Source organism: Megalobrama amblycephala, linkage group LG9 (genome assembly GCF_018812025.1).
Source record: "Megalobrama amblycephala isolate DHTTF-2021 linkage group LG9, ASM1881202v1, whole genome shotgun sequence".
NCBI classification, from domain to species: Eukaryota; Metazoa; Chordata; class Actinopteri; order Cypriniformes; family Xenocyprididae; genus Megalobrama; species Megalobrama amblycephala.
Genome location: NC_063052.1, coordinates 35176681 through 35204511, shown reverse-complemented (window position 1 = coordinate 35204511; position 27831 = coordinate 35176681). Strand labels below are relative to the sequence as shown.

Genomic DNA, 27831 nt, shown 5'->3' with positions numbered 1-27831 from the left:
TTTCTATTTTTCGTTTGTTTCGTCTTGACAAGAATAACCACCCATTTATGGTGATTAGAGTTTGTTTATCTTAAGAGTGACATATAATGGTGTAAATGCTTGTGATTGTATGTTTATTATTTTTCCTCCCTGGCCTTCTGTCATCTAAAGTCTCTCCCTCAGGGGCCGAACCGTCTCATTTTATACTTGACTTGAATTTTTGCAGTATATCAAGGAAGCCGTGCAAAGTCAGTAATTATACCCTGATCAGACGGCATGCAATTACGTTCAGTCTAACCATGTTCTGATGCCTTTTTTGACTCTCATCAGTTATATACGAGAGAAACGGGACATAAACCCTCATCTGAACATCTCATAAATTGTTTAGCGAGTCATTTTTCCCTCAGTGACCTTGTCCTCTGCACTCTAAGCATGTTGATGGTTTCCATAGCAACAAACCCCTTCCTCTCGCAGCCGAAAGATGCGGACGGCGTTCTGCGGACCTTTGCGATGGACTGTAACGTCCAATCCATTCCTCCTCACTGCACTGCTGTAAACAGCAATTTTCTGAGTCAGTTGTCAGTTTGCCGTCTCCTCCCAGCTCTAGTGGCTCTCAATTTACAACACACTTTTTTTTTTGCCTGCATTTCTACCTCTCCGATTGAGAAGTTTGACGCATTTGTCAGCATGTTGCTTTTTTGTTGGGTTTAGTTGCTCATCTGCAGTCTGTAATTTCATTGCGCCCTGCTTATACATTATTCATAATTTATGTGACAGTCATCTCTGCTTATATCCCGTCAGCAGTCCTCGCATCAACCCGAGCACCCGAGTTCATCTCTTTCGACAGCTGCAGGCTTTTTACCCCCTCAGTCATGTTTTAAGAGTTTTTGTTGAGTCGATAAAATGTTCGCATTACACTTTTTTTTTTTCTGTACTGACCTATCAAAAATGCTTAAGTGTTCTGTTAGAAAGAATATTGTTTGTTCTTTCAGCATGCAAAAACAAAGAGTTCTGAGATGATTTTTTTAAAATAATTTTATTTATTTTTTAATATTCCTATATTTATAAATATGTTTATAATTTTGCATGTCGGCCATGGAAGAACATTTGTAAATATGTTATGGAAGTAAAATGGCTTGTGAGCGCTACTATTTGTATATTAAAGGATTAGTTCACTTTCAAATGAAAATTACCCAAAGATTTACTCACCCTCAAGCCATCGTAGGTGTATATGACTTTCTTCTTTCTGACGAATACAATCAGAGAAATATTAATAAATATCCTGAAGCATCCGAGCTTTGTAATGGCAGTAAGCGTTACCAAATGAGTATGAGCTGATGAAAGTGTCTCCATCCACATTCATCTATCATAAACATATTCCACACGGCTCCGAAATTTTAAAGGTGCCCTAGAATTAAAAATTGAATTTATCTTGGCATAGTTGAATAACAAGAGTTCAGTACATGGAAATGACATACAGTGAGTCTCAAACACCATTGTTTCCTCCTTCTTATATAAATCTCATTTGTTTAAAAGACCTCCGAAGAACAGGCGAATCTCAACATAACACCGACTGTTACGTAACAGTCGGGCTCAATATGTACGCCCCCAAAATTTGCATATGCCAGCTCATGTTCAAAGCATTAGACAAGGGCAGGACGTCTGGATGTGCACAGCTGAATCATCAGACTAGGTAAGCAAGCAAGGACAACAGCGAAAAATAGCAGATGGAACAATAGTAACTGACATGATCCATGATAACATGATATTTTTAGTGATATTTGTAAATTGTCTTTCTAAATGTTTTGTTAGCATGTTTCTAATGTACTGTTAAATGTGGTTAAAGTTACCATCGTTTCTTACTGTATTCACGGAGACAAGATTTTCATTTTTTAAACACTTGCAGTCTGTATAATTCATAAACACAACTTCATTCTTATAAATCTCTCCAACAGTGTGTAATGTTAGCTTTAGCCACGGAGCACTATCAAACTCATTCAGAATCAAATGTAAGCATCTAAATAAATACCATACTTACGCAATTAGACATGCTGCATGACGAACACTTTGTAAAGAACAATTTTGAGGGTTATATTAGCTGTGTGAACTTTGTTTATGCTGTTAAAGGCAAGCGCGAGCGGGGAAAAATAGAACTGGCGATGTGGGCGGGGAGCATGAGCATTTAAAGGGGCTGCAGCCTAAATCGGCTCATATTTAATGATGCCCCAAAATAGGCAGTTAAAAAAAATTAATTAAAAAAAATCTATGGGGTATTTTGAGCTGAAACTTCACAGACACATTCAGGGGACACCTTAGACTTATATTACATCTTTTAAAAAGACGTTCTACGGCACCTTTAATAAAGGCCTTCTGAAGTGAAGCGATCCGTTTGTGTAAAAAAAAACCAAAAATCCTTATTTAACAATTTATGAAGTAAAATCTAACTTCCACCAGACCGCCTTCTGTATTCAAATTACGGAAAAAACATAAGTTGAATAGGGAAGGCGTGTGACGTACAGCATAAGCGTTTTGAAGAATACAGAAGGCGGTCTGGCGGAAGCTAGATATTTTACTTAATAACTTGTTAAATATGGATTTTTTTTTTTTACACAAATGCATTGCTTCACTTCAGAAGGCCTTTATTAACCCTCTGGAGCCGTGTGGAATATGTTAATGATGGATGGATGTGGATGGAAGCACTTTCTTCAGCTCATACTCGTTTGGTAATGCATACTGCCGTTATAAAGCTCAGATGCTACAGGATATTTATTAATATTTCTACGATTGTGTTCATCAGAAAGAAAAAAGTCATATACATCTAGGATGGCTTGAGGGTGAGTAAAGCTTTGTTTAATTTTCAATTGAAAGTGAACTAATCCTTTACGGTTTATAGTAGTTGTAATGCACTGGACTCTTTTGTGTTTAGTTGTAGACTGGTTTTAACAGCTTTTTGTCTGGATTTTCCACTGAATTTGCATGAATTTTGATGGTGTGTTTTTAAGTGCATTAGTGACACAAATATCATCTGTGAGATTTAGTTTTCTCTGTTCAGTAAGGGCTGTCAAACATCTATGTGAGGTATATTTCCAGCTTAATTAATCACTTCACACAAAAGAAACAGTTTGATTACCATTGACATCGTACAAGAAAATCAGAATGAGCGATTAACATTTTTTCCACCCTGTTAATTGGGGTCAAATGCAAAGGCCACATCAAAAACTGTGACTATATCATGTTGGGCTTCTTTTGTTGTAATGTTTTTGATTAATGTTGAGAACCCATAAAAGGAAGTACTGTGAAAATTACATGATAACTGAAAAACATTTTAAAATAGAAAAACTCTGCCTTGATGCATTGTGGGGATAGAAAAGTGATTCAAGCCTACTGTGTTCTGTTATTATTATTATTATTTTATTTTTAATAACTACAGAGCAATAGAGGCTAAATAACTACAGAGCAATAACAGATAATTTCCTTTAAATGCTGAAATTTATTTAACTTTTGGTTTGAAATTATCCATGTAGCCAAACCCTCCTGGTCATATACTAAGAGAAATATATTCATGATCCACTTCTTCTCAGTCTTGCAGACCTTTTAATGTCCATTAGTAAGAATATGAATCACTTTTTCATCTGTTCACTGACAGACAGCTTTTTAATCTAATTCTCTTTCTTCTCATTTATCTTTTCAAGATCATCTTCCCAACCAATAAAGACTGAAAGAAACCTTCAATTTCTGCATTGGCTAAGTAAACTGACCATTGTGGCAATATTGCATCTGACATATGCAAAATAGAGAAAATGCATTTTACTCATATATATATATATATATATATATATATATATATATATATATATATATATATATATATATATTTGAAGATGGGCATGATTGATCAAATGGAAGCAGAAGGTTATTTTTCTGTCTTTTTATAATTTGACTTTTAGCTTTCTGTAAATAAATCCTGTCAGTTTGAAAATTCTCCAAGATGGACTGTAAGTGTTTTGCTTTGGTTTTTCCTGTTGTTATTTGAGATTAGTGTTATATAACCCAATTGTAGGCAGAGATCCTGTCCAACAGAGACCCAGAGATGCACATGGATGTCTTTCAGCGCTGTCAAACGAACAATACACAGGGAGAGAACATCTATTAAATTGTGTTTTTAGATCTGAACTGTGTGGTTTGGCAGTATGTAAGTGCATCGTGCAGTATGTAAGTGCAAAATGTCTCTGTTGTTGTAGGCAATTTAAAGACAAAAATCCCTGCATTTTGACTTCATGTTCTTTTTGATTTTTTTTTTTTTTTTTTTTTTTTACTTAGAAAATGGCATTTAATATAATTAGCTGCATCACACTCATTCTTCAGATGAATGAACCACCTTTAACCTCATTTCGATGTGGTAAAATCACAGAGGATGGATTTGATTTGTATTCCATTTTTTTGTACCCTGGTTTCAGAGTCATATGAGGCTTTCTGATCTATTATTCCCTCAACATGAGAATGAGTTGTGAAGGATGTCTATTACTCCCATTCTCATTCTCTCCTTCCCCTTCACCACTTCAGTGCAGAGCAGCTGCATCTCTGAGTGGGGAATGAGAAATATCGATGGGACTGATCTTTCTTTAGGCCATGTTAAATCATTATTGCAGCTATAAGTTAGTCGCACCTTCCCATCTGCCACAGGGGCCGGCAGTCTGCCAGCAACTATTTTATGATGCTTTCAATTCCCATCTGTTCAGGGTGCAAAGGATTCCTTTTGTTTGCTGGAAAATTATAATTTAACTTAATGATGATGATGATGATAATGTATGAAGACGATGATAATATAAATATTTATAATAATAATTTAAAATATAGCTGCAAGCAGCAATTACGGGGCCAAGCACAAAAACGGCAGAAGAAGCCAGCCAACATGGCTGGGAGCATCAGACCAACAGCAGCAGTGAGCAATTAGAAAAAAAAGTTATTAGCATTTTTGTCAATTTTGTTATAACTTTTGACCACAAGGTGGCGCTGGTCCGAAACTTCTCAGGCTCCTTCAGGGCATTGTCCTGATGACCCATACCAAATTTATGAATTTTGGTCAAACCCATCAGAAGTTATAAGCAAAAATAGCCATTATTCATATCTCCACTCCAGTAGGTGGCGCTGCGCCGAAACACTGTATGATGCCTCAGGTCATGCTTGTGATGACACGTACCAAGTTTGGTCTGAATATGATAAAGCATTGCAGAGATACAGCTTCAAGAGTCATTTTTGCATCATATCTCAAATGTTTTGCTCTGGTATACGAAAACGGTTTGACTTATCAACTTGAAATCCATAACTTTTTGTCGGCATGGTCTGAAGATGATACGGTTCAATTTTGGTGAAAATCGGAGCAACGGTCTAGGAGGAGTTCGAAAAAGTAGGTTTTTAAAGTAAAACAATATGGCGGACAGGAATTTCAGCTGACTATGGCAAATTTGATATCTTTGTTCTCAGCATGACCCAAGGAATCTACTGAGACCAGTTTCATTACAATTGGTTAATATAGACAAAAGTTATTAGCATTTTTGTAAATTTTGTTATAACTTTTGACCACAAGGTGGTGCTGGTCCGAAACTTCTCAGGCTCCTTCAGGGCATTGTCCTGATGAACCATACCAAATTTATGAATTTTGGTCAAACCCATCAGAAGTTATAAGCAAAAACAGCCATTTTTCATATCTCCACTCCAGTAGGTGGCGCTGTGCTGAAACATTGTATGATGCCTCAGGTCATGCTTGTGATGACACATACCAAGTTTGGTCTGAATATGATAAAGCATAGCAGAGATACAGCTTCAAGAGTCATTTTTGCATCATGCCTCAAATTCGTTGCTCTGGTATGCGAAAACGGTTTGACTTATCGACTTGAAATCCATAACTTTTTGTCAGCATGGTCTGAAGATGATACGGTTCGATTTTGGTGAAAATCGGAGCAACGGTCTAGGAGGAGTTCGAAAAAGTAGGTTTTAAAGAAAAACAATACAGCGGACAGGAAGTTCAGCTGACTATGGAAAGTTTGATATCTATGTTCTCAGCATGACCCAAGGAATCTACTGAAAACAGTTTCATTACAATCGGTTAATATACTCAAAAGTTATTAGCATTTCTGTAAATTTTGTTATAACTTTTGACCACAAGGTGGCGCAGTGCTGAAACTTCTCAGGCTCCTTCAGGGTATTGTGCTGGGGACCCATACCGAGTTTCGTAACGATACGCTAATGCGTTCGTAAAATACAGCATTTTAGCACGAAATTCAAAATAGCCGACGGCCAAAATGTCCGATATGGGAAAATTGGATATCATTTGACTCGGCATGATACCCCGAATCCAACAAGACCAAATTTATGATTTTTGGACAAACCCATCAGAAGTTATAAGCAAAAATATCCATTTTTCATATCTCCGCACCAGTAGGTGGCGCTGAGCCGAAACACTGCATGGTGCCTCAGGTCATGCTTGTGAAGACATGTATCAAGTTTGGTCTGAATATGATAAAGTGTTGCAGAGATACAGCCTTACTTCTATTTTCGCAAGCGCTACGTACAATTCGTTCGTGTGTTTTTCGAAAACGGTTTGAGCAATCGACTTGAATTCCATAACTTTTTGTCACCATGGTCTGAAGATGATCTGGTTTAATTTTCATGAAAATCGGACTAACGGCCTAGGAGGAGTTCGAAAAAGTAGGTTTTTCAGAAAATTCAAAATGGCGGAAAAATTTTCATGACGGAAAATGACGTCATATGATGCAATCGATTCGTCTTGACCCAAGGAATCATAGGAAAAAAGAATTTTGTTTCTAGCCCTTATGGTTCAAAAGTTATTAGCATAAACATAAGTGCAACTTTGGACAGCTGGTGGCGCTAGAGGGATTGAGTTAGAGACTCCAAATTTGCTATGGACAAAGGTCATTCTGTCCTCTAACTGTGTGCCAAATTTCACAACTTTCCCGCAAGCGGTTCTATGGGCTGCCATAGACTTCAAGAGCGGAAGAAGAAGAAGAATAATAAATATAGCTGCAAGCAGCAATTACGGGGCCAAGCACAAAAACGGCAGAAGAAGCCAGCCAACATGGCTGGGAGCATCAGACCAACAGCAGCAGTGAGCAATTAAAGACCTATTAAGATCATTTTATGCAAAATAGCTGAAAAATGATAAAAAATGAGGATTTACTGGTTCATCACTTTCGACCAATAGGTGGCGCTGTGTCCAAATTGTTTTGGTATGGTCAGAGTGAGGTGACAATGACACTTGCAAAGTTTGGTGTCAATATGTCAAAGCACTGAAGAGATACAGCTTCAAGAGTCGTTTTTGCATCATGCCTCAAATTCTTTGCTCTGGTATACGAAAAAGGTTTGACATATCGACTTGAAATCCATAACTTTTTGTCGGCATGGTCTGAAGATGATACGGTTCAATTTTGGTGAAAATCGGAGCAACTGTCTAGGAGGAGTTCGAAAAAGTAGCTTTTAAAAGAAAAACAATACAGCGGACAGGAAGTTCAGCTTACTATGGCAAATTTAATATCATTGTTCTCAGCATGACCCACGGAATCTACTGAGACCAATTTCATTACAATCGGTTAATATAGACAAAAGTTATTAGCATTTTTGTAAATTTTGTTATAACTTTTGACCACAAGGTGGCGCTGGTCCGAAACTTCTCAGGCTCCTTCAGGACATTGTGCTGATGACCCATACCGAGTTTCGTAACGATATGCTAATGCGTTCGTAAAATACAGCATTTTAGCACAAATTTCAAAATGGCCGACGGCCAAAATGGCCGAAGTAGGACAATTGGATATCATTCGACTCGGCATGATTCCCCGAATCCAACGAGACCAAATTTATGGTTTTTGGACAAACCCATAAGAAGTTATAAGCAAAAATAGCCATTTTTCATATCTCCGCACCAGTAGGTGGCGCTGCGCCAAAACACTGCATGGTGCCTCAAGTCATGCTTGTGATGACATGTACCAAGTTTGGTCTGAATATGATAAAGTGTTGCAGAGATACAGCCTTACTTCTATTATCGCAAGCGCTACGTACAATTCGTTCGTGTGTTTTTCGAAAACGGTTTGAGCAATCAACTTGAATTCCATAACTTTTTGTCAGCATTGTCTGAAGATGATCTGGTTCAATTTTCATGAAAATCGGACTAACGGCCTAGGAGGAGTTCGAAAAAGTAGGTTTTTCAGAAAATTCAAAATGGCGGAAAATTTTCATGACGGAAAATGACGTCATATGGTACAATCGATTCGTCTTGACCCAATGAATCAGAGGAAAAAAGAAGTTTGTTTCTAGCCCTTATGGTTCAAAAGTTATTAGCATAAACATAAGTGCAACTTTGGACAGCTGGTGGCGCTAGAGGGATTGAGTTAGAGACTCCAAATTTGCTATGGACAAAGGTCATTCTGTCCTCTAACTGTGTGCCAAATTTCACAACTTTCCCGCAAGCGGTTCTATGGGCTGCCATAGACTTCAAGAGCGGAAGAAGAAGAAGAATAATAATAAGCGTACGGAACGCCAACAATAACAATAGGTGCCTAAGCACCTTCGGTGCTTGGCCCCTAATTATTTTTAACATTATATTCTTCATTATTGTTCTTTATAAAGCTTTATTTTAAATATAAAATATTTATAATAAAATATAATAGTAATAATATTTTAGATTATTTATAACATTTTATATATATATATATATATATATATATATATATATATGTATGTATAATAAATGTTATAAATAATCTAAAGTATTATTACTATTATATTTTATTATAAATATTTTATATTTAAAATAAAGCTTTATAAATAACAATTAATTTTTTTAAGTTGACTTTAACTTAAAAAGTTGACTGCGATAGGTTGCCCTATTTTTTCAAGTTGGCTCAACTCGTTCTTTTTTAATTGTTGTCTTAACAAGAAGTTTTAAGTTCAAAAGATTACCTGGTACTCATTAGATGAACAAAACTGGAGTGGATTAGTTTAGTTAACTTAAGTTGACTGTGGTAAGTTTATCATATTAAATATTTTAAGTTAGCTCAACTTTTTTTTTTTTTTTTTTTTTTTTACAGTGTATCATTATTGTAAATATTTTATATAAATAAATTCTTATAAATAAAAGAAAATAGTATAACAACTAATAATAATAATAATAATAATAATAATAATAAATCTAATTATGGCTTATACCAATATGGCCATCTAATGTTTGTCTCTAATGTGTAGCATGCCTGTTGCTCAGTGCAGCAGGGATTCTTTCTGAGCGTTTGGATCCGATTCAGACTGCACCGGGATCATTGGTTTTATCGGAAAGGCTGTGAGGTGTGTATTGATGGCAGAGTGAGGCCGTAAACATTTTTATAGACAGAGCAGTAAGTCAATACAACGCTCACCTGTGGAAACAGAGCTTAAAATAGACCAGATCGTTAGCCATGCACGTCTCCCCTCATGATGTACGGATGCTCCGATTATTTGCCTTGTTAAATTTATATCTTGCTCTGGGCTAGAGGCCTGTGAGTGAGAATTGTGGGTAATTTCACCCTTGGGGCTCTCGGCTCACTTTAGATACATTGATGATCTATTGAGGTGACGTGCTGGCTCTTAAAAAAAACAGCGACAGCGCTTCAGGAGGAATGCTAATTTTGGTAGCTTATTTTATTTTATTTGCAGTATGTATCTTGTTGCAAACAGTATTCAAACACAACTACACATTTACCGCCTTCTCTCCACAGAGAAGAAAGAAGTGACCCAGAGTTTGGAGAACTACACATCAAAGTGTCCAGGTGGAATGGAGGTGATCAACCTCCCTGACGGACTCAAACTTCCTCCTGTTCCATTCACCAAACTGCCCATCGTCAGGTGAGAAAGCTTAAATATCCAGGATTGTTTTAAAGTGGTCATATTGTGCACTTACACTCAAAAAAATTATTTGTTGTTCTAACTTAATTCAATTATGACACCTGTTTCCACACAGTTTAACTGATTTATTTGAACTTAGACTAGGTTAATTGTACTGATGAGTAAAATTGATCCTAATTGAATGAGATCATACCAGTTGATGGTATGTTTTCTGAACATAATTCATGTTTTCTGAACATAATTCACTCTTGTTGATCCAACCAGTGCTGTTGCAGTTCAGACTGGTGTCCTTGTGCAGAGTTGCGCAAGTTTTCTGCGCTTTCAAGGAAATGGAAAGACCTGTTAGTGTTTAAAAGTGTTTAATGTTTAGTTATTTTGAACATTTAAAAGAGTTTGTAGTGAATAAAATGTTTTTTTTTTTTTTTGTTTGTGTTTTTGTTACCATCGTGGTGAAGAGGTGCGCTTGTGCTTAGGTTGTGAGTAGCTGTTGTACACACACATACATGTTCCATGACCGTTGAGAGGAGTACAACTGATAACCATATGTAGATTGTGTAAATGATGCATTGGCCCCTCAAACTAATTTATTTTATTTATTTTTATAAAAACTAAAACCAACATAACACTTGTTCACATACAAGTAATGATCAAGTAAAGAACTTCTCCTCACTGGCTTTAGCACAGTTAAAGCTTGTTGAGAACAACATAGATTTATTTCATGTAGCCACCCACAGCCTAACCATGAGGTCTACACTTCAGCATAAAGCCCCGGGTATACTTCACTTTCCGCGCCCGGACGCGTCACGTGCGCAATCACGTCCGCACGTCTTTCAAAATATACTATACCACGGATGCGCGTGGATGACCGCGTTTGTCACATGCGCAGTAAAATTTTTGGTCCCACTTTATATTAAGTGGCCTTAACTACTATGTACTTACATCAAAAAATAACTACAATGTACTTATTGGGTTCATATTGAATTGCAAAACACTTTTTCTGCTATTGAAGTGGGATATGGGTAAGGTTAGGGAAAGCTTTGGTGGTATGGGTAGGTTTAACGGTAGCGCTAAGGTGTAAGGGATGGGACAACAGTGTAATTATAAAAGTAACTACAGAAATTAATTACATATGTAATTACATGCAGATGTTTCTCAAATATAAGTACAATGTAAAAACATGTATGTACACAATAAGTGCATTGTATTAAATTATTAATTTCAATGTAAGTACATAGTAGTTAAGGCCACTTAATATAAAGTGGGACCCAATTTTTTTCTATGCTCTACCAGACATCGGAGAGCAGCACTGAGTCGTGTCATCAACGTGACATTCACTGGGCATGATCGAAGAAGAAAAAAAGTGCATCCTCCATGAATTTGCCGCCCTAAACACGTCTTTGTACTCTTTCAAACATGAATTGTACAAATGTGGTTACTTTCTAATCTCTTCGCACAAACGCTGGTCAAGTTTGCTGTCCATTGTCGTGTTTTTCTCTTTTTTTTCAAGTGTGTTGTTTTTAAACTGGTCTTTTCACACACTTCTTTGATGGCTGAATACTGTGCTCAATACTCTGCGTATTGCCACCTAGTGGACTCTTCTATACTGCTTGTGCATGCGCTGTTGTACGCGGCCTGTCCGTGCGGTCTCGAAATTTGGCCTGAACGCGGCCAAGGTGTGCGGCCAAAATTACGTCATGCGGACGGTGCACGAACGCGGACGGCCGAAGTATACCCGGGGCTTAATGATAAGCTCAAAAAATCAACATAACGTAAACTCTTTTAGATGTCAAATATAACTGAACATCAAACTTTAAAAGGTATTTCCCTTTACTAAAAAACACATTAAACAGCACTTAATTTCAACATTTACTCTCCCGATCTATCCCTGCGCAAAGCATGCTGGGAACTAGAAATCCACTGCCCAGTTTCAATCAGTGCAACATAAATGATTCATGTAGTCCCAACACAAAATGGTTTAGGTTAACCTAACATTTTACAAATTTAATTTCATTTAACATAATACAATTGAGTGCAAATGTCAATTAAGTAAAAACCTAAAGATTTGTGTTAGTTCAGCTTTTTTTATTTAAATAAACTGAGCAAGCAGCTACAATCATTTTTTGAGTGTATGTAGCCTTTGTTTTTTTTACCCCTGATGTCTTGCACCAAAAACAATCATACAGTCCTACTCTGACCTTTATTAAACAGGTTAATTGTGTTTCTGTCCCTTTATTTATATATATAATATAAATTTGATATATATATATATATATATATATATATATATATATATATATATATATATATATATATATATATATATATATATATATATATATATATATATATATATATATATATATATATATATAAATATATATACAGTACAGTCCAAAAGTTTGGAACCACTAAGATTTTTAATGTTTTTAAAAGAAGTTCCGTCTGCTCACCAAGGCTACATTTATTTAATTAAAAATACAGTAAAAACAGAATATTTGTGTACAATATTTTTTTTCAGGATTATTTGATGAATAGAAAGTTCAAAAGAACAGTGTTTATCTGAAATCTAATCTTTTGTAACATTATAAATGTCTTAACTGCCACTTTTGATTGATTTAATGCATCCTTGCTGAATAAAAGTATTCATTTCTTTAATTTCTTTTCAAAAAAATAAAAATAAAAATTCTTACTGACCCCAAACTTTTGAACGGTAGTGTATAATGCTACAGAAGCTTTGTATTTCAGATAAATGCTGTTCTTTTGAACTTTCTATTCATCAAGGAATCCTGAAAAAAAAAAAAAAAAGTACACAACTGTTTTCAACATTGAAAATAATCATAAATGTTTATTGAGCAGCAGATCAGCATATTAGAATGATTTCTGAAGGATCATGTGACACTGAAGACTGGAGTAATGATGCTGAAAATTCAGCTTTGCATCACAGGAATAAATTACTTTGTCAAATATATTTAAATAGTGCACAGTTATTTTAAATTGTAATAATATTTCACAATATTCCTGTTTTTTACTGTATTTTTAATTAAATAAATGTAGCCTTGGTGAGCAGACGAAACTTCTTTTAAAAACATTAAAAATCTTAGTGGTTCCAAACTTTTGGACTGTACTGTAATATATATATATATATATATATATATATATATATATATATATATATATATATATATATATATATATATATATATATATATATAAATAATATGTGTGGAAGGTCATATGTTAATGAACTCATGGTGGTCAATTTAGGCAGCTTAGATTCAGTTAATGGTTTCCTTTTGTGAATTTTATTGAACATCATTTTTTTTTTTTTAATTAAAAATAGCCTTACATGTCCATTTTTCCATGAAATGTGTCCTTTAGTAAATGTTTTGTTTATTTGAACACATTTATCTCAGTGTCGCTCGCAGCCTTTTGATGGTGTTTTTCCACAGCTCAGTGTCTGAAAAATTATTCATCTGAACTCCAACTTTTGTTCAAAACATTTTTGAAGTTTGTTGGCCTATGAACCATTAGAAAGCTGTATGGAAATTAAAAATGCAGATTATTTTGTTTTATTCTTCCCAAATTAAACATTTTAAAGGGAAGCACAAAACTTCACATATCCTTTCATCTGTCCCAAGGAAGCGGCTGATATTCAGCGGGCGTAGGAAAGAAAGGCCTATAAATGTGTTTAACAGATGTATTTCATAATCCCACCAGTGGGTAAAGCTCAACATGTTCGCTTGATTGAAGTCTCCATTTCTCTGAGCGCTTCTCTCTCAAGATTTTTTGAGTTGTTAAAATCCCTTAATTTATTCTTAAAGGGATATTTAATTGTAAAACTTTAGATGAGCCGTGTTTCTCCTGATATTTATCTCCCTCTCCGCATGTTGTTAACATGCAATATTCATGCAAATTCTACTGCCAGAATTTACACAGAGGGCGTATTTTAGGCATATCTTTAAAAAAGTTCCATAATGAAATCTTGCCGTCTCATGAGAGAGTTCGTTGTCTTGTAGGAAAGAGTAAATTTCAGTATTAAACTGGTCTGATTGCTGTTCAGAGATGTTGTTTCTCTGGCAGCAATGTTATAAGTCGTTTAAGCTCAAGTTGTGCATTGTTCGGAATCAAGTTAAAGTTCAGAGTGATTCTTTTTTTTTTTTTTGACTCCATGTGTCCTTTTCTATGAATATCAGAGAACAGGATGGATAGAAACAGAACTGAAGAGTGTTGAGAACTGGTGATCAGTAGAGAGCTTGATTTAGAAACTCAGAAAGAACAGGACTTATGCCAGTATGTTTTTAGAAAACATAGTCATGGTTTTTATTTTAATATCTCTGTTACTTGCATCTTATATATTGCTTGTTGCTAGGGTGTTGTGAGTGATTACTAGGGTTTTTAGGGTGTTTATGGTTGTTACTAGGGTGTTGTGAGTGGTTACTAGGGTGTTTGTGGTGGTTACTAGGGTGTTGTGAGTGGTTACTAGGGTGTTTGTGGTGGTTACTAGGGTGTTGTGAGTGGTTACTAGGGTGTTTGTGGTGGTTACTAGGGTGTTGTGAGTGGTTACTAGGGTATTTGTGGTGTTTGGGGTGGTTACTAGGGTGTTGTGAGTGGTTACTAGAGTTTTTAGGGTGTTTAGGGTGGTTACTTGGGTGTTGTGATTGGTTACTTGGGGTTTTATGGTGTTTGGGGTGGTTGGTAGGGTGTTGTGAGTGGTTACTAGGGTTTTTAGTGTATTTAGGGTGTTTGCTAGGATGTTTTGGGAATTTAGGGTGGCTGGTAGGGTGTTGTGGGTGGTTGCTAGGGTGTTTTGGAGTGGTTGCCAAGATGTTGTGGGTTGTTGCTAGGGTTTTTAGGGTGTTTGGGGTAGTTTGTAGGGTGTCGTGGGTGGTTGCTAGGGTTTTAAAGTATTTAGGGTGGTTGGTAGGATGTTGTGGGTGGTTACTATGGTGTTTTGGGCTGGTTGCCAAGATGTTGTGGGTGGTTGCTCAAGTGTTAGGGTTGTTCCTAGGGTGTTTGTGGTGGTTGGTAGGGTGTTGTAGGTGGTTGCTAGGGTTTTTAGGGTATTTAGGGTGGTTGGTAGGGTGTGGTTGGTGGTTGCTAAGGTGTTTGGGGTGGTTGCCAAGATGCTGTGGGTAGTTGCTTGGGTGTTTGGGGTGGTTTGTAGGGTGTTGTGGGTGGTTGCTATGGTGTTTCAGGGTAGTTGTTATGGTGTTTGGGGTGGTTGTCAAGATGATGTGAGTTGTTGCTAGGGTGTTTGGGAGTGGTTGTTAGGGTGTTGTGGGTGGTTGCTATGGTGTTTGGGGGGGTTGCCAAGATGTTGTGGGTGGTTGATAGGGTGTTAGGGTTGTTGCTAGGGTTTTTGGGGTGGTTGGTATGGTGTTGTGGGTGGTTGCTAGGGTTTTTAGGGTTTATATTTTTGTTTTTTTTTTTTTAATCAAAAAGCTAATTTCTGAAACTCTATTCACACGTATGCTTCTGGAAGCATCACTGTGCTGCTTACTCAACATGTGAAACAGGCCTAACTTTCTCTGTTTTTGTGACTGATGTTTTAGATCTGTGTCTCTACTGAACCTGCCGGTGAGTCTTCGTCCTCATAAGGTGAAAGGCCTTCTGGGACAGGGGATGTCCACCGCCAGCCCGTTCATCTACTCACCGATCACAATGCACAGCAGAGGAGACGAGCGCTCCAAGAAGATAGGTGAGTTTTTTTCCTCTCAGAACTCTCTTAAACATTCTCTGTGTGCGGTGTTGTTTTCTCTGAGACTTTAATTACGGTACATTAGCATGATCTTTGAGTTTTAACCTCACACACTGTTTATGCGGGGTAGTATTGCTCTGATGGGCTTTCGTAGCGATCTTAATTACTGTTTAAAAGATTCAAACTAAACACACACCATTGTGCTTCCACGTGGTCTGTTTGATTCATGTTTATGACAGGAGCTGTCATTAAGTTGTCTCTTTCCCTGTTGGCAGTCGGAGGCGGTTGGAAGGAGTTGAAGTGTTTTCTGGAACTCTTAAGCAGCATCACACGGCACAGGCTGTATTATTTATAGACTTGTTAAGGCAAATAGCAGAACACTTTACAACATTAAAAATACTATAGCAGTGTAGTCCACTTTCTGACTTTTTTAAACACATACCATGGTGACTAGCTGGTACAGCGATGGTATCACATGCTCAAACTATAAAGCACCATAGTACTTTGAGAATACTATAGTACTGCTTGATTATTAAGTTCATATACCTTGGTGTTTTATAAAGTACTAAGAAAATACCATGGTAAATATTGAAATTAATCATTCAGTAACATATGATAAATATACACTGCCAATAAAAGAAAAAAAAATGATTTCTATTTCAATAAAAGGATTTAACCTGCTTTAATGTAAAAGACATATCACTGTAATAATTGTACACTCAGTCTTACGTCAGTAAAATGTCTATTTGTAGTTCAAGCTCCTGCAGATTCATTTTGAATTCCTGGACTGTATCTAATCTCTCACTCTGGGTGTAACTTTCTTGAGTTCTATTGTTTTGTTGTGGATTTTTTGGGTGTATTTTTGGATCTTAGGGGCCCTGAGGAACTGGCAGGAATCTTATGAAGACAGATGGCTGTTCAGTGTGAGGTTGCCCGACTTTTCAAACAAATCATGTTGTATAAGAGTCAGATGGCTGTTTCCAGCCTGTCTTATTTCATTCTGCCAAAACCCACCAACGTCTGCTGCGAGTGCCCGTTTTTTTTTTTTTTCCTCGTGTGCTATCCCATGACCACTTGGATACTCCCAATGGTCCCGATTTCACTCTCAATTACGTTGGAATGGTTAGTCAACCGCTTCCGTCACGGGTCGTGATTAGTCACAGGTGGGCTGGGAGAATCGACACAGGTGGGCACTTTGCTGAAGACTACGTCTTTCTGCTGTTGAGGCAAGATTTAGAGTTGCCTCAATTTCCCGTTGATTACACAAGCATCTAAAACTCAAGAGATAGTTTACCCAAGAGGGATGGAGGGAGCAAGAGAATGAAAGGATGAGGAGATTCACAATCAAAACTGATTCATTCTGGTCGTTTCCATAATTGAATCATTTCCAATCAGGGTTAAATTAGTGCCACATACTTCAGAAGGGTTGGTTTCGAGTGCGGCTTCACTGAAATGCCACTTGGACTTGTTTGGCTCTGGCTTCAATTAAACCAGTCAGATCCTGCCATATTTTCTTTTAAAAACCTTGGCCTTTTGCCAATTTTTATGATGTTTGCTAAGTCAACTCTTTTTCTATTTCTTATGCTTATTGATAGGGTTGTCAAAAGTACCAGTACTTTGGTATCAAGTTGGTACTGAAATGTAAAAAATGTGACAATAACAGCATTTCTCCCTAGCATTGCTCTGTTGAACGGATAACTTAAGGCAAATTCACACGGCACCGACAAACGCCAACAAACGCCGACGAACAAGTTGGCCGTTGGATTTAGAATTCTATGAGAAAAAACTGTCATGTTCACACCGCCCCAACAAACGAGTGACGTCTGACTGGGAAAATTCCACAACTACATATGTAACCATGTTAACAATATTGTCAGGCAAGTTTATTACATTAATAATATAGTATCAAAATTGTCATTGTATTAAAGTATTGAGGCAAAACAAAAATACTAACCTGAAATCCAAAGCGCTGTAGCATCGATCTGATCGTAACCTATTGCGGTGCGGTTGGTATACACCGGTTTTTAAACTTTTTTTTAGCGCGACCCTTTTTATTAACGAGACCCATAAGCATATAAAACCATGTAGCTAAACAAGCCAAAACGAATTATTAAAAAACAAAACTGAAGGTAAACCTGCGTTGCTCTCATGGTGGTTATAACCAAAGTCCCTTTAAGACAAGTCATTTCACTCGGCGGCCATCTTTGAAACGCATTCATGCAGCTCCTATCTCTTTGAATGGGGAAACATCAGATTCTCCAAAACTGTTCGCCAACTTTACGATTAAATTTCATATTTGAAATCACCAATGAAATCTAACAACAACCGACTTATAAATTTAGTTTCTAAACGCTCAAATCATGACAAAAAAAACAGTATTTTTTCAGGCTGGATCAAGCTAATGCGCATGCGCAGACCTAAATGCGCGTCTCTTCGGAGGCGCGCGTCTGACTGTTTCTATAGAAACCGGTGATTCTAACGGCCGCTGAGGTGACGCGATGACTTTACCAGTCGGCGATTGGCTCTTGGCTTTAGAAGGCGGGACTTATTCTGCCATATTGCGCATTACACTTTCTCCCATTCAAAACAATACGAGTGACACGTCTTGTGTTATTCTATAGTCTTTGTTATAGACCTTATTTACCAGAGAAACAAGCGCGCCGCCATCTTTATGAAATTGTCTTTGAACTTCCGTTTTGCGGTAGCTCTTTACATTTCTATGGCATCGCTGTCAAAGAATAATTAGTTGGTTAAGTGGATTTACTTGTTGTAGAGTTAATGAAAGTTATCATGAGCATTGTTATGTTTAAATCAGATGTCTTAACAAATGTCAGTAGATCGGGAAGATTTTAAAACGAGCAGTTCATTCATAAATGTAATATCGCTGTGGAAATACAAACCGGAAGTCAAAAGACAACGAGCGCAACGCTGAAAATGGGCGGGGCTACATAAGGTCTATAACGTCTTTACCTCTCTCTTTCGGTGAAGTGGAGCAGCTGCTCTTGCTGAATGCACGGATTGCACTATAGACTATTGTACCTTTTGTATATTTTTATTTTTAACTGTATTTTATTTTTTATAACGAACAAGCTGCGATGTCACGTTTCCAGTACTTTGTTGTGTGTGCGTGAGGCGCGGGCGCGATCAAACAGCTGTCTATGCTGGGGACTTGCCTCATCGTCATGGCAACGGTTCGTGATCAGGTCAAATTACGTCAGAGTTTGTTGCTGTTTGTTGGAAAACTGTTCACAACGCGCAGACATTCCACGACCCGACAAACGCCGATTAAACATGTTCAGTCGGGTGAAAACCAACTCCGACCAACGCCAACAAACGCCAACAGGGTTATCACACCGATCCAACAAACTCCAACAGACGAGTTTGTTGGCGTTTGTTGGCTGTTGTCGGGGCGGTGTGAATTGGCCTTTAAACACCTCTGATTGGCCATTGTGTTCACTCGCTCATCAGATATGTCTGTGATTGGCTACAATGATCAACGCTTCAAAAACATGTTGTACACCGGTCCGCTGATGGACTCTTGCTTTCAAAACACTTTCGAAACGCTCCCGTGTTGATCATTGTAGCCAATCACAGACATATCTGTTGAACGCGTCAACGCAATGGCCAATCAGGACCTTTTCACATTTGTCTCGGAGGCGGAAGTCGTCATAGTTGTGTAAACTTATATAGCGGTGAATGAGAGACTACATTAAATATATTTTTTGTGTTCCTATTTGCTCAAATAGCAAAAGAAAAACTACATAATAATGTTTTCACAACTTTCAAAAAGAGGAAAAAATAGAGAGAGATTGATAACAGCAGTCAGAAAAGAGAAAGATGTAAAATGTAAATTTTACAGTCACTCCCATAGCCCCTGTACTTGAAACACTCTCACAGGAGTTAACTAGTTTTTTGTATTTTGATGCAAAGGTAATACAATGCAAAGTATAGTCTTATAAATGTACATACATAAAAAAATATATAAAATGAAAATATAAAAAACTTTATGGATTTATGATGCTGATGACCGTTAAAATGCGTCATCACAGTCTATAAAAACCATTATTAGTAATTTGAACATATGATTTATTTTTGCTTTGCAAACAATACAATTTATTTTAGTTGGTTCTTTTGAATTGGGCTACTTGGCACTACTACTTCTCATGTATTGTTAGACACTACAGTGTTTTCAATGGCGATGCTCAGCAAATGACTCTTATGAGTTGATTCTTTAATGAATCGTTCAGAAATACTCACTAGATAGGAATCAGTTCGATGAATCCTTTACTGATTTAACTCACTTAATCAGCATCTGCAAGTGCAAGTTTTCATTGCTTATATGAGTTTGGATGAGCATGAGGGTGAGTGAGAATATTTATGTCAGAATATTTATTTTTGGGTGTATTATCCTTTTAAGGTTCTTGAAACTTAATTTTATTACTACATTATATTCATATTTTGTATTAAATGACACTGATGGGATGTTACTCTCCAAAAAGTCTATTTAGAGCCTTTCCAGGTCTGAGAGACTGATGCCATATCTGACATCTGTGTCCAATAACCATATATTCGCTCTCCATTTGCACTGCCATCTAGTAATCACCAAAGTCCTTCACCTCACAGTCGTGACAGGACGTCACTGCTCTCATATTCCTCCAGCACATACTGTCGTGTCTGAAATTCTCAAAGTCTCCAGTTTATCGAAACACACCCTCCCGTTTTCCACGTTTAACAATTTCAATTATTCATTCGCTTCTTGCTTAACGGCTCCTACGCAGTTTGCGGTGTCAAACATGGCTTGTAAACGAGCCATATTATACGATCCTCCTTCTTGTTTGATTGGTACGAGCCACTTAATAACTTCCCAGAATGCCACAGGGAGGAGGAGGGATGTGTCACGCCTGTCTCGGGGTAAGTCGAGCACCCAAGGCTAACGTCTCTGAGTCACACACTTTCCCTGACAGAAAAATCTTTGGGCCAATGAAAAATGTCACTTGTTTGTTGTTTTGCCGTCAAGGCTCCATTGGTTTGAATATTTTATGTGGCGATGATGTGCTGCCGCCCCACACGACTCTAAATTTGGCGAAGCTGCATGTAATGAGCACCCAGGTAAACGCTCTGGTTTGATATGTGAGCCGAAAAGATTTTGGATTGTGTGTCTGTTTCTAACTCTGTGGTGTTGATATGTAAGCTAGTTAGTCCGTATTTGTTCGGAATCAACTATAGATGGTGTTTTCTTTGCTTTTCTGTTGCTCTCTCGGTCTTGCCAGAAAGTAGTCTGACTCACACACACACACACACACACACACACACCAGATGTCTCTGGAGAGAAGACCTTTATCAAAGCAAGCAACCTCCACAAACACACACACTGAGGGAGAAGTTACGTGAGGTAGTCTTGCATTAACTAACTCAATGAGGTATACGTGCATAATTCTTGACTTGGCAAACATACAAGTAGCAAATGTTTTTGAAGCATTTGCCTTATTTTGAGAAGTTTTTCATTTGTGACACTTGAAAAGAGATGATGGGAATTAGAAAGAAATTATTGATTCTGGTTTCTTGAAGTACTTTTGAGGAAGAAATATTATAAAAAATGCAATTCCTTTTTATGAGAGAATTTGAGTACATTTTTATAATGTTTTGTACGTTTAAGCAATTCTTGAAGAGTGTTTTATGCAGATTTTTCATTGTCTTTTTAGGGGCGGCTTTTTGATCTAAGAGGTATAATGTCATTTTGAACATTTGATCCAACAAGAATTGGCTCATCAGAATCATTTATTGGGTAATATATTTGATTCTGTAAAAAATAACCGCCTCATAAGAATAATTTGTTCTGAAAGGATTTAAATAGCAAAAATGTAACCCATTCATAAGAATCATTAGTATCATGTTGTTTTTGATGCACATAAAAGAACCAACTTATAAGAATAATTTTTTTCGGAAATCTGAAATGATTTTAATTCAGTAAAAAGTACCGGCTCATAAAAAATAACTTGTTTTAAAATGAACTTATAAGAATCATTTTTCTGGAATCTAGAATCTGGAATCTCTTTTTTCCCCCCGATTTGGTGAAAATCAGTGGAGTATAATGTCGTTTTGTACATTTGATTCATTAAGACCCAGCTCATCAGAGTAATTTGTTTGTTAATATTTTTGATTCTATTAAAAAGAACCGGCTCATAAGAATCATTCATTCTGAAAGGTTTTTAAATCACAGAAATAGAACAGATTCATAATAATCATCCATTCCATGCTGTTTATGATGTACTTAAAATAATCAACTTTTTTTTTCGGAATCTGGAGTGATTTCAATTCAGTAAAAAGTACTGGCTCATAAGAATCACTTGACTTGTTTTTAAATTGTTAAAATGAACTGGCTAATAAGAATCTTTCGTTCTGGAATGTTTTTAAAACACTAAACACAACCGACTCAAAAGAATCATTTGTTTAGTATTGTGTTTGATTTAGTAAAAAGAACCAGTTCATAAGATTCATTTGTTCTGAAATGTTTTTAAAGTACTAAAAAGAAGTGGCATAATTTCTTCTGGAATGTTTTTATTCACTTACAGGTGCTGGTCATATAATTAGAATATCATCAAAAAGTTGATTTCACTAATTCCACTCAAAAAGTGAAACTTGTATATTATATTCATTCATTACACACAGACTGATATATTTCAAATGTTTATTTCTTTTAATTTTGATGATTATAATTGACAACTAAGGAAAATCCCAAATTCAGTATCTCAGAAAATTTGAATATTACTTAAGACCAATACAAAGAAAGGATTTTTTAGAAATCTTGGCCAGCTGAAAAGTATGAACATGATAAGTATGAGCATGTACAGCACTCAATACTTAGTTGGGGCTCCTTTTGCCTGAATTACTGCAGCAATGCGGCGTGGAGTGAACATTTTAAAACAAATCATTCTAATAAGCTGGTGCTTTTTGGTGAATCAAAACCATTTCAGACACCCAAACAACTGATTCTTATAAGCCAGTTCATTTACAGGTGCTGGTCATATAATTAGAATATCATCAAAAAAGTTCACTCAACATAACTGACTTATAAAACCATTCGTTTGGAAATGATTTGATTCACTTAAAAGAACCGACTCATAAGAATAATTTGTTCATCAGTGGTAGCTATATATGTTATGCTGTAGATTCAGTAGTCGTTTTGTGATGTCACTTAATGGCACTGCAGGAAACTCTGTCAAGGGATTTTTAGGTACGGTGTTCCGTCCGCCTACGTTTGGGAAGTTATGATGTTTAAAAAATCAAAATGGCAATTCTACCATTTGTCTTGCAGGTGTCAACAAAGAAGTCTCTTGGCACACTTCAACCAAATTGTAAAAAACAATTGTAAAAGTAAAATGATTCTATGTAATGCTAGAATTAGTTGTTTTATAGCTATCTGCTTATCGACAGATGATTATTTAGTGTGTTTAAACACCTGTCTCTGCCTGTATATCTCATTTACATTCACATTTTAATCCATATCTCAGCAGTATTGCTTGTACTACATTATTTTCTAGTAGTGTTTAAACTGTAAACCCTGTTTACACACCTGTGATTCAATCTTTCTGACAGCCTGCAGTTCTCTGGAGCCGAAGGCATCGGTTTAGCTCAGCACGAATCTCGCACCTTGTTCCAAATAGAATTACAGGAAGTTCCATTGAAATCTTCACAAGCTTTGTCTCTCTAGTGCTTTCCTTTTTAGAAAGTTTGACAGCCTCCCTCGCAGCTCACAAACACTTCCGTTAATTGTAGTGCTTTTTGGTTCTCTGGGCAGAACCGAGAGTGAATTGTCAGCTCTGAGGGGCATTTAATGTTTCGGCCCGTTCGTCTTCTCCTCTTTCTCTCTCATTTCTTCTTGTGATCAGATATCAGAGTAAACAGCCGCCTCTGCTCATCTGTCCAGCGCCGTGGCTGCAGACTAACGGAATATTTAATGCTCTATGTTGTGCTTTGCCTTCCATGTCAGATTCTATAACCGAGATTGATGTTTGCTGTAAAATAAAGGGGGTTATATAACAGGAGATGGGTTTTCCTATAATTGCACAGGCGGAGAATGGGTTTTGAGGACGCCAAGTTCTGCCCGATTCTGTTTGCATCTTGAATCATAAAAAGAGAGCGATGTCTTTCTTGGCTACGTAGCAAAGTCTTACCATTGGAGGGAGGGAAGATTAGGTCTCTCTTGACGTAAAGTCAATTTCTTTATCTTATGGAGTGTGTGGAGTTTTGTAAGGTTAGCGATCAAAGTCACCATGTGAATGACTCCTCAAAATGCCATCGATTTTAAATCGAGAGATCATTATTTCTGCAGACTATTTTGCTCAATGAAACCACTAAACGTAAGCAGGCTTCTTTTCCTTTAGTATTATGACTTTTGTTTACCTGTTACTACAGTAGAAGTCACAGTAACATACACTAGCATTTAAAACTTTGGGGTTAGTATGATTTTTTTAAATGTTTTTGAAAGAAGTCTCTTCTACTTATCACGGCTACATTTATTTGGTCAAAATACAGTAAAACTATATATTGTGAAATATTATTACAGTTTAAAATAACTGTTTTCTATTTTAATATATTTTAAAATTTCATTTATTCCTGCAAAGCTGAATTTTCAGCATCATTACCCCAGTCTTCAGAGTCACATGATTCTTCAGAAATCATTGTAATATGCTGATTTGCTGTTCAAGACACTTTCTTATTATTATAAATTGTTGTGCTGCCTAATATTTTGTGTAAACTGATCATTTTTCAGGATTCTTTGATTAATAGAAAGTTTAATTAATTGAAATATAAATCATTTGTAACAATGTAAAAGTCTTTACTATCACTTTTGATCAATTTAATGCATCCTTGCTGAATAAAAATATTCAGAAATAATTTTCTTCATAATTTTCAACATTTTTTTTTTTGACTGACAAAAACGAGACGATAACTAAATAAAAAACACATTTAAATGACAAAAACTATGACAAAAATCTATTGGCATTTTCATCAAAAAATACAAACAAGATGAATATGTTAGGGAGGGACAATTTAGGAGGAAATCTGAAATCAGAACTGATGTCCTGTGGTATATGCGCACATTTGAATTATAATGTGCTGATCTACCCGGCGGGGCATGAGTTGGCATACACTTGCTGCATGTATCATAAAACGTTCAAAAATGTAAACGTCTGGGAGAAAGAAAAGAAAAGACATAAGGATAAATCTGAAAAAGCATGTCAACGCTCAGACCAGTTGTTTGTGTGCACACTGAAAGCCGCCTCTCAGACAGTGCGCAAGTATTGAATTGAGCTCTCTTTCATGCTTGAACAGACAAATACACCGAAAATTTTCAAATGAACAATTTTGGTGAGTATTCATGTAAACAGTCAGTTAGATCTTAAGTTAGCGTAAACAGTTGGGAGAAATCAAATGTGTATTGGATCCGTGCATTCGGCCTTAAAGTGACAGCAGTCTAATAAACCTGTCGCTGTCCATCGTTAATGTTAACCATACAACAAAAGAAAAAGAGAAAATCACTCAATGTTCTTGACTTTAATAGCTTTAATAAGGATTAATCTATATTTAATTTATACAAATAAATATGCCTGCTTGAAAGAATGAAGCATGCAAGTTGTTATAAAGAATGCATATATCATTAATTGAAAAGACCGTGTTATTGTTTCTTCTTTTCAAAGGAAGGTTTTGCACTTTCGTTTTACGTTAGTTTTTTTTTTTTTTAGTTTTGATGCTAAACTAGTCAATATTACTCTCTGGAAGGCATCATTTTGCTCTTAAGATAGATCTTAAAACAGACTTTTCAGGTAGTCCTAGGTGTCGCATCAGGGTGTATATTTGCCAGTTTTAGTAATGAATATCATAAAGTTCAGATTTCCTGAAATCATAAAAGTGATGCTCTCTAGAGGTGTGTTAAACTCTCTTGCCTAGCAACCTTATGTTGATGACTGTTTAATTCCGGGCTCATTAGATAAAACCACATATGGCTGTTGGCTGTTTTGAAAAATTCATTATTTTATGAAGAACGGATGCATATCGGTCGACTCCCTCCAGAGCAGAGAATCAGACTTCAGCCACATCAGAGCAAACTCCCCAGCAGCCCGATAGAAAACCCCAAACACCCTTCAATCTCAGCTCGATCCACAGAGCCACAACTCATTTTCTAAATGTATGACTTGTTGTCCTCCCTGTGCACGTGGAGGAACCATCTGCCTTCAAGCTGCCTTTCATACAGTGAATATATTTACTCTTATTCCCAGAGAAGAGACTAGCATCCTTCAGGTGTATGTGTGAGATAGATGAGCCGAAGAGAAGTCTGTAGCTATTTTCGCCCATGCTGGATATTTACGATTGGATTGACTGCTACTCCCAGATGCAGAGAATTTTCTCTCATAGCCGATATGAAACTTTAGGCTTTGATCAAGATTCTGACTTCATTAACCTGTCGGGATTCTGTCTTAAAACTCTTCTCCAACTTTAGTCTGTCTGTTAAAGTTTTTCAAAAATACATACACTCCCGTTCAAACGCTCCAAAGCTTATTTGTTCATTAATGACATAATCGGCAACTAGTCGACGTCGACTCGACTTTCATCACACAAATGGCGACTTTAAAAAATCTGAAGTCATTCAACCCCTAATATGTATGTGTGTGTGTATATATATATTCTAATTCTAACATATAACTCTTTATATATTTATTTGTTTGTATAGGCTCATTACTCTACCATTACGACCCATCTCAACTGTCAGTAACATAATTTTGATTGATTTTGATTGTGAGTCTCTGATTATACTGCAGAGATCTCCGCTCTGATGCAAGCCAGCACATCTGAATATTTGATATTCGGTCCAAAAGGAGCTTCTTTGTATGCAATGGCTGTAAAACTGCTGGTTATGAGCCAAACAATTCTTCTCTCACCTCAAGGCTGCTATTAACAAAACACCCTGCCGCAATTTTAAACGGCACATTCAGAGATGAAAACAAGCAAGCTGCATATAAAGATTCCCTGATGAAGTGAAAAGAATGTTTGTTCATTTAAGGGCCTCAACATTTGGGGAAAAAAAAAAAAAAAAAGTACAAATAGGAATTCTCCTTAATTAGTAATTACTTTCATGTTGATGAGTCTCTATCTTCACATCAAACCACAAAGGCCATAGTATGAAGTGCAAAATGGAATAAGCTATTTGTGCCGTAAAACAATTATTCAACTAAACGGTTGTTTCCCTGCATCCAAGTCTTCAAATAGGCAGTTTCAGCACATCATTGGGTGATCTGGGTCTACATTTTATGAAATCTGTGCATTTGGACATTCAACGGACAATCATCCAGCTTTTTGCATACTAGGGAAATATGTACTTTTGGATGTGGGGATGGTGTTTACACTCTTCAGGATGCCTATTTGATCCTATGAATGGTTTATATATTCACATTAATGTGGTTTCGGAAGGTATTTAAAAAAGAAACTATCATCCGCATTAAATGGTGGCAGCAAAACCTAAGGTTTAAAGTACAACAAGCCTGTGTAATTATCTCTGTGACATCTAATGACCTTGTGTTCTTTTCTGAGTTATTCTGTATGATCTTATCTAAACTGTTCCTGTCGTAAAGGTTTAATCTGACGTCCGGATCTGCGAGCATGATAGAGGAACTAACTAAAAGAACAGAACGAGTAGATGTGTTGTGTGCATGACAAACACAATTATTTCTGCAGTACTAGATGTCTGAGCTCACGTTGTAAAGGACATATTAACATAATCGATTAATAGCTATTTGAAATTGTCAATTTTTCAGTGAATTCAAACTTATTTGTTTAGCGCTTTTTGTTTTAAAGCAAATAGTTAGTTGACCCAAAAATGAAAATTATTCCATGATTTACTCACCCTTAAGCCATCCTAGGTGTTTATGACTATCTTCTTTCAAACGAACACAATCTGAGATATATTTAAAGATATCCTTAGTCCTCAAAGGTTTATAACGGTTGTGAATGGTAGGCCAAATTCTGAAGACAGAAAAAATGCATCCATCCATAAAAAAATGAATTCATACGACTCAGGAAAGTTAATAAAGGCTCTTTGAAGCAAAGGTATGCGGTTTTTGTAAGAAAAATATCCATATTCAAACTTTATAAATTCAAATAACGAGCTTCCGGCGAACAACCGTATCATTCGGACTACCGGCGGATGACCGCCTACCATTCACAACCATTATAAACCTTGGAGGACTAAAGATACATATTTTTTAAAT

At 36.5% G+C, this 27831-nt stretch overlaps 1 protein-coding gene across 2 annotated transcripts in view; it reads left to right on the top strand.

Moving 5' to 3' along the window:
• The window catches only part of trappc9 (trafficking protein particle complex subunit 9), a 258472-nt gene that overhangs the window by 34552 nt on the left and 196089 nt on the right, over nucleotides 1-27831 (top strand). For both annotated transcript variants that reach the window (XM_048203094.1, XM_048203092.1), the window contains 2 exons: nucleotides 9741-9867; nucleotides 15420-15565. In XM_048203094.1, the coding sequence (XP_048059051.1) occupies nucleotides 9741-9867; nucleotides 15420-15565 (273 nt within the window). The remainder of the gene's footprint in view (nucleotides 1-9740; nucleotides 9868-15419; nucleotides 15566-27831) is intronic.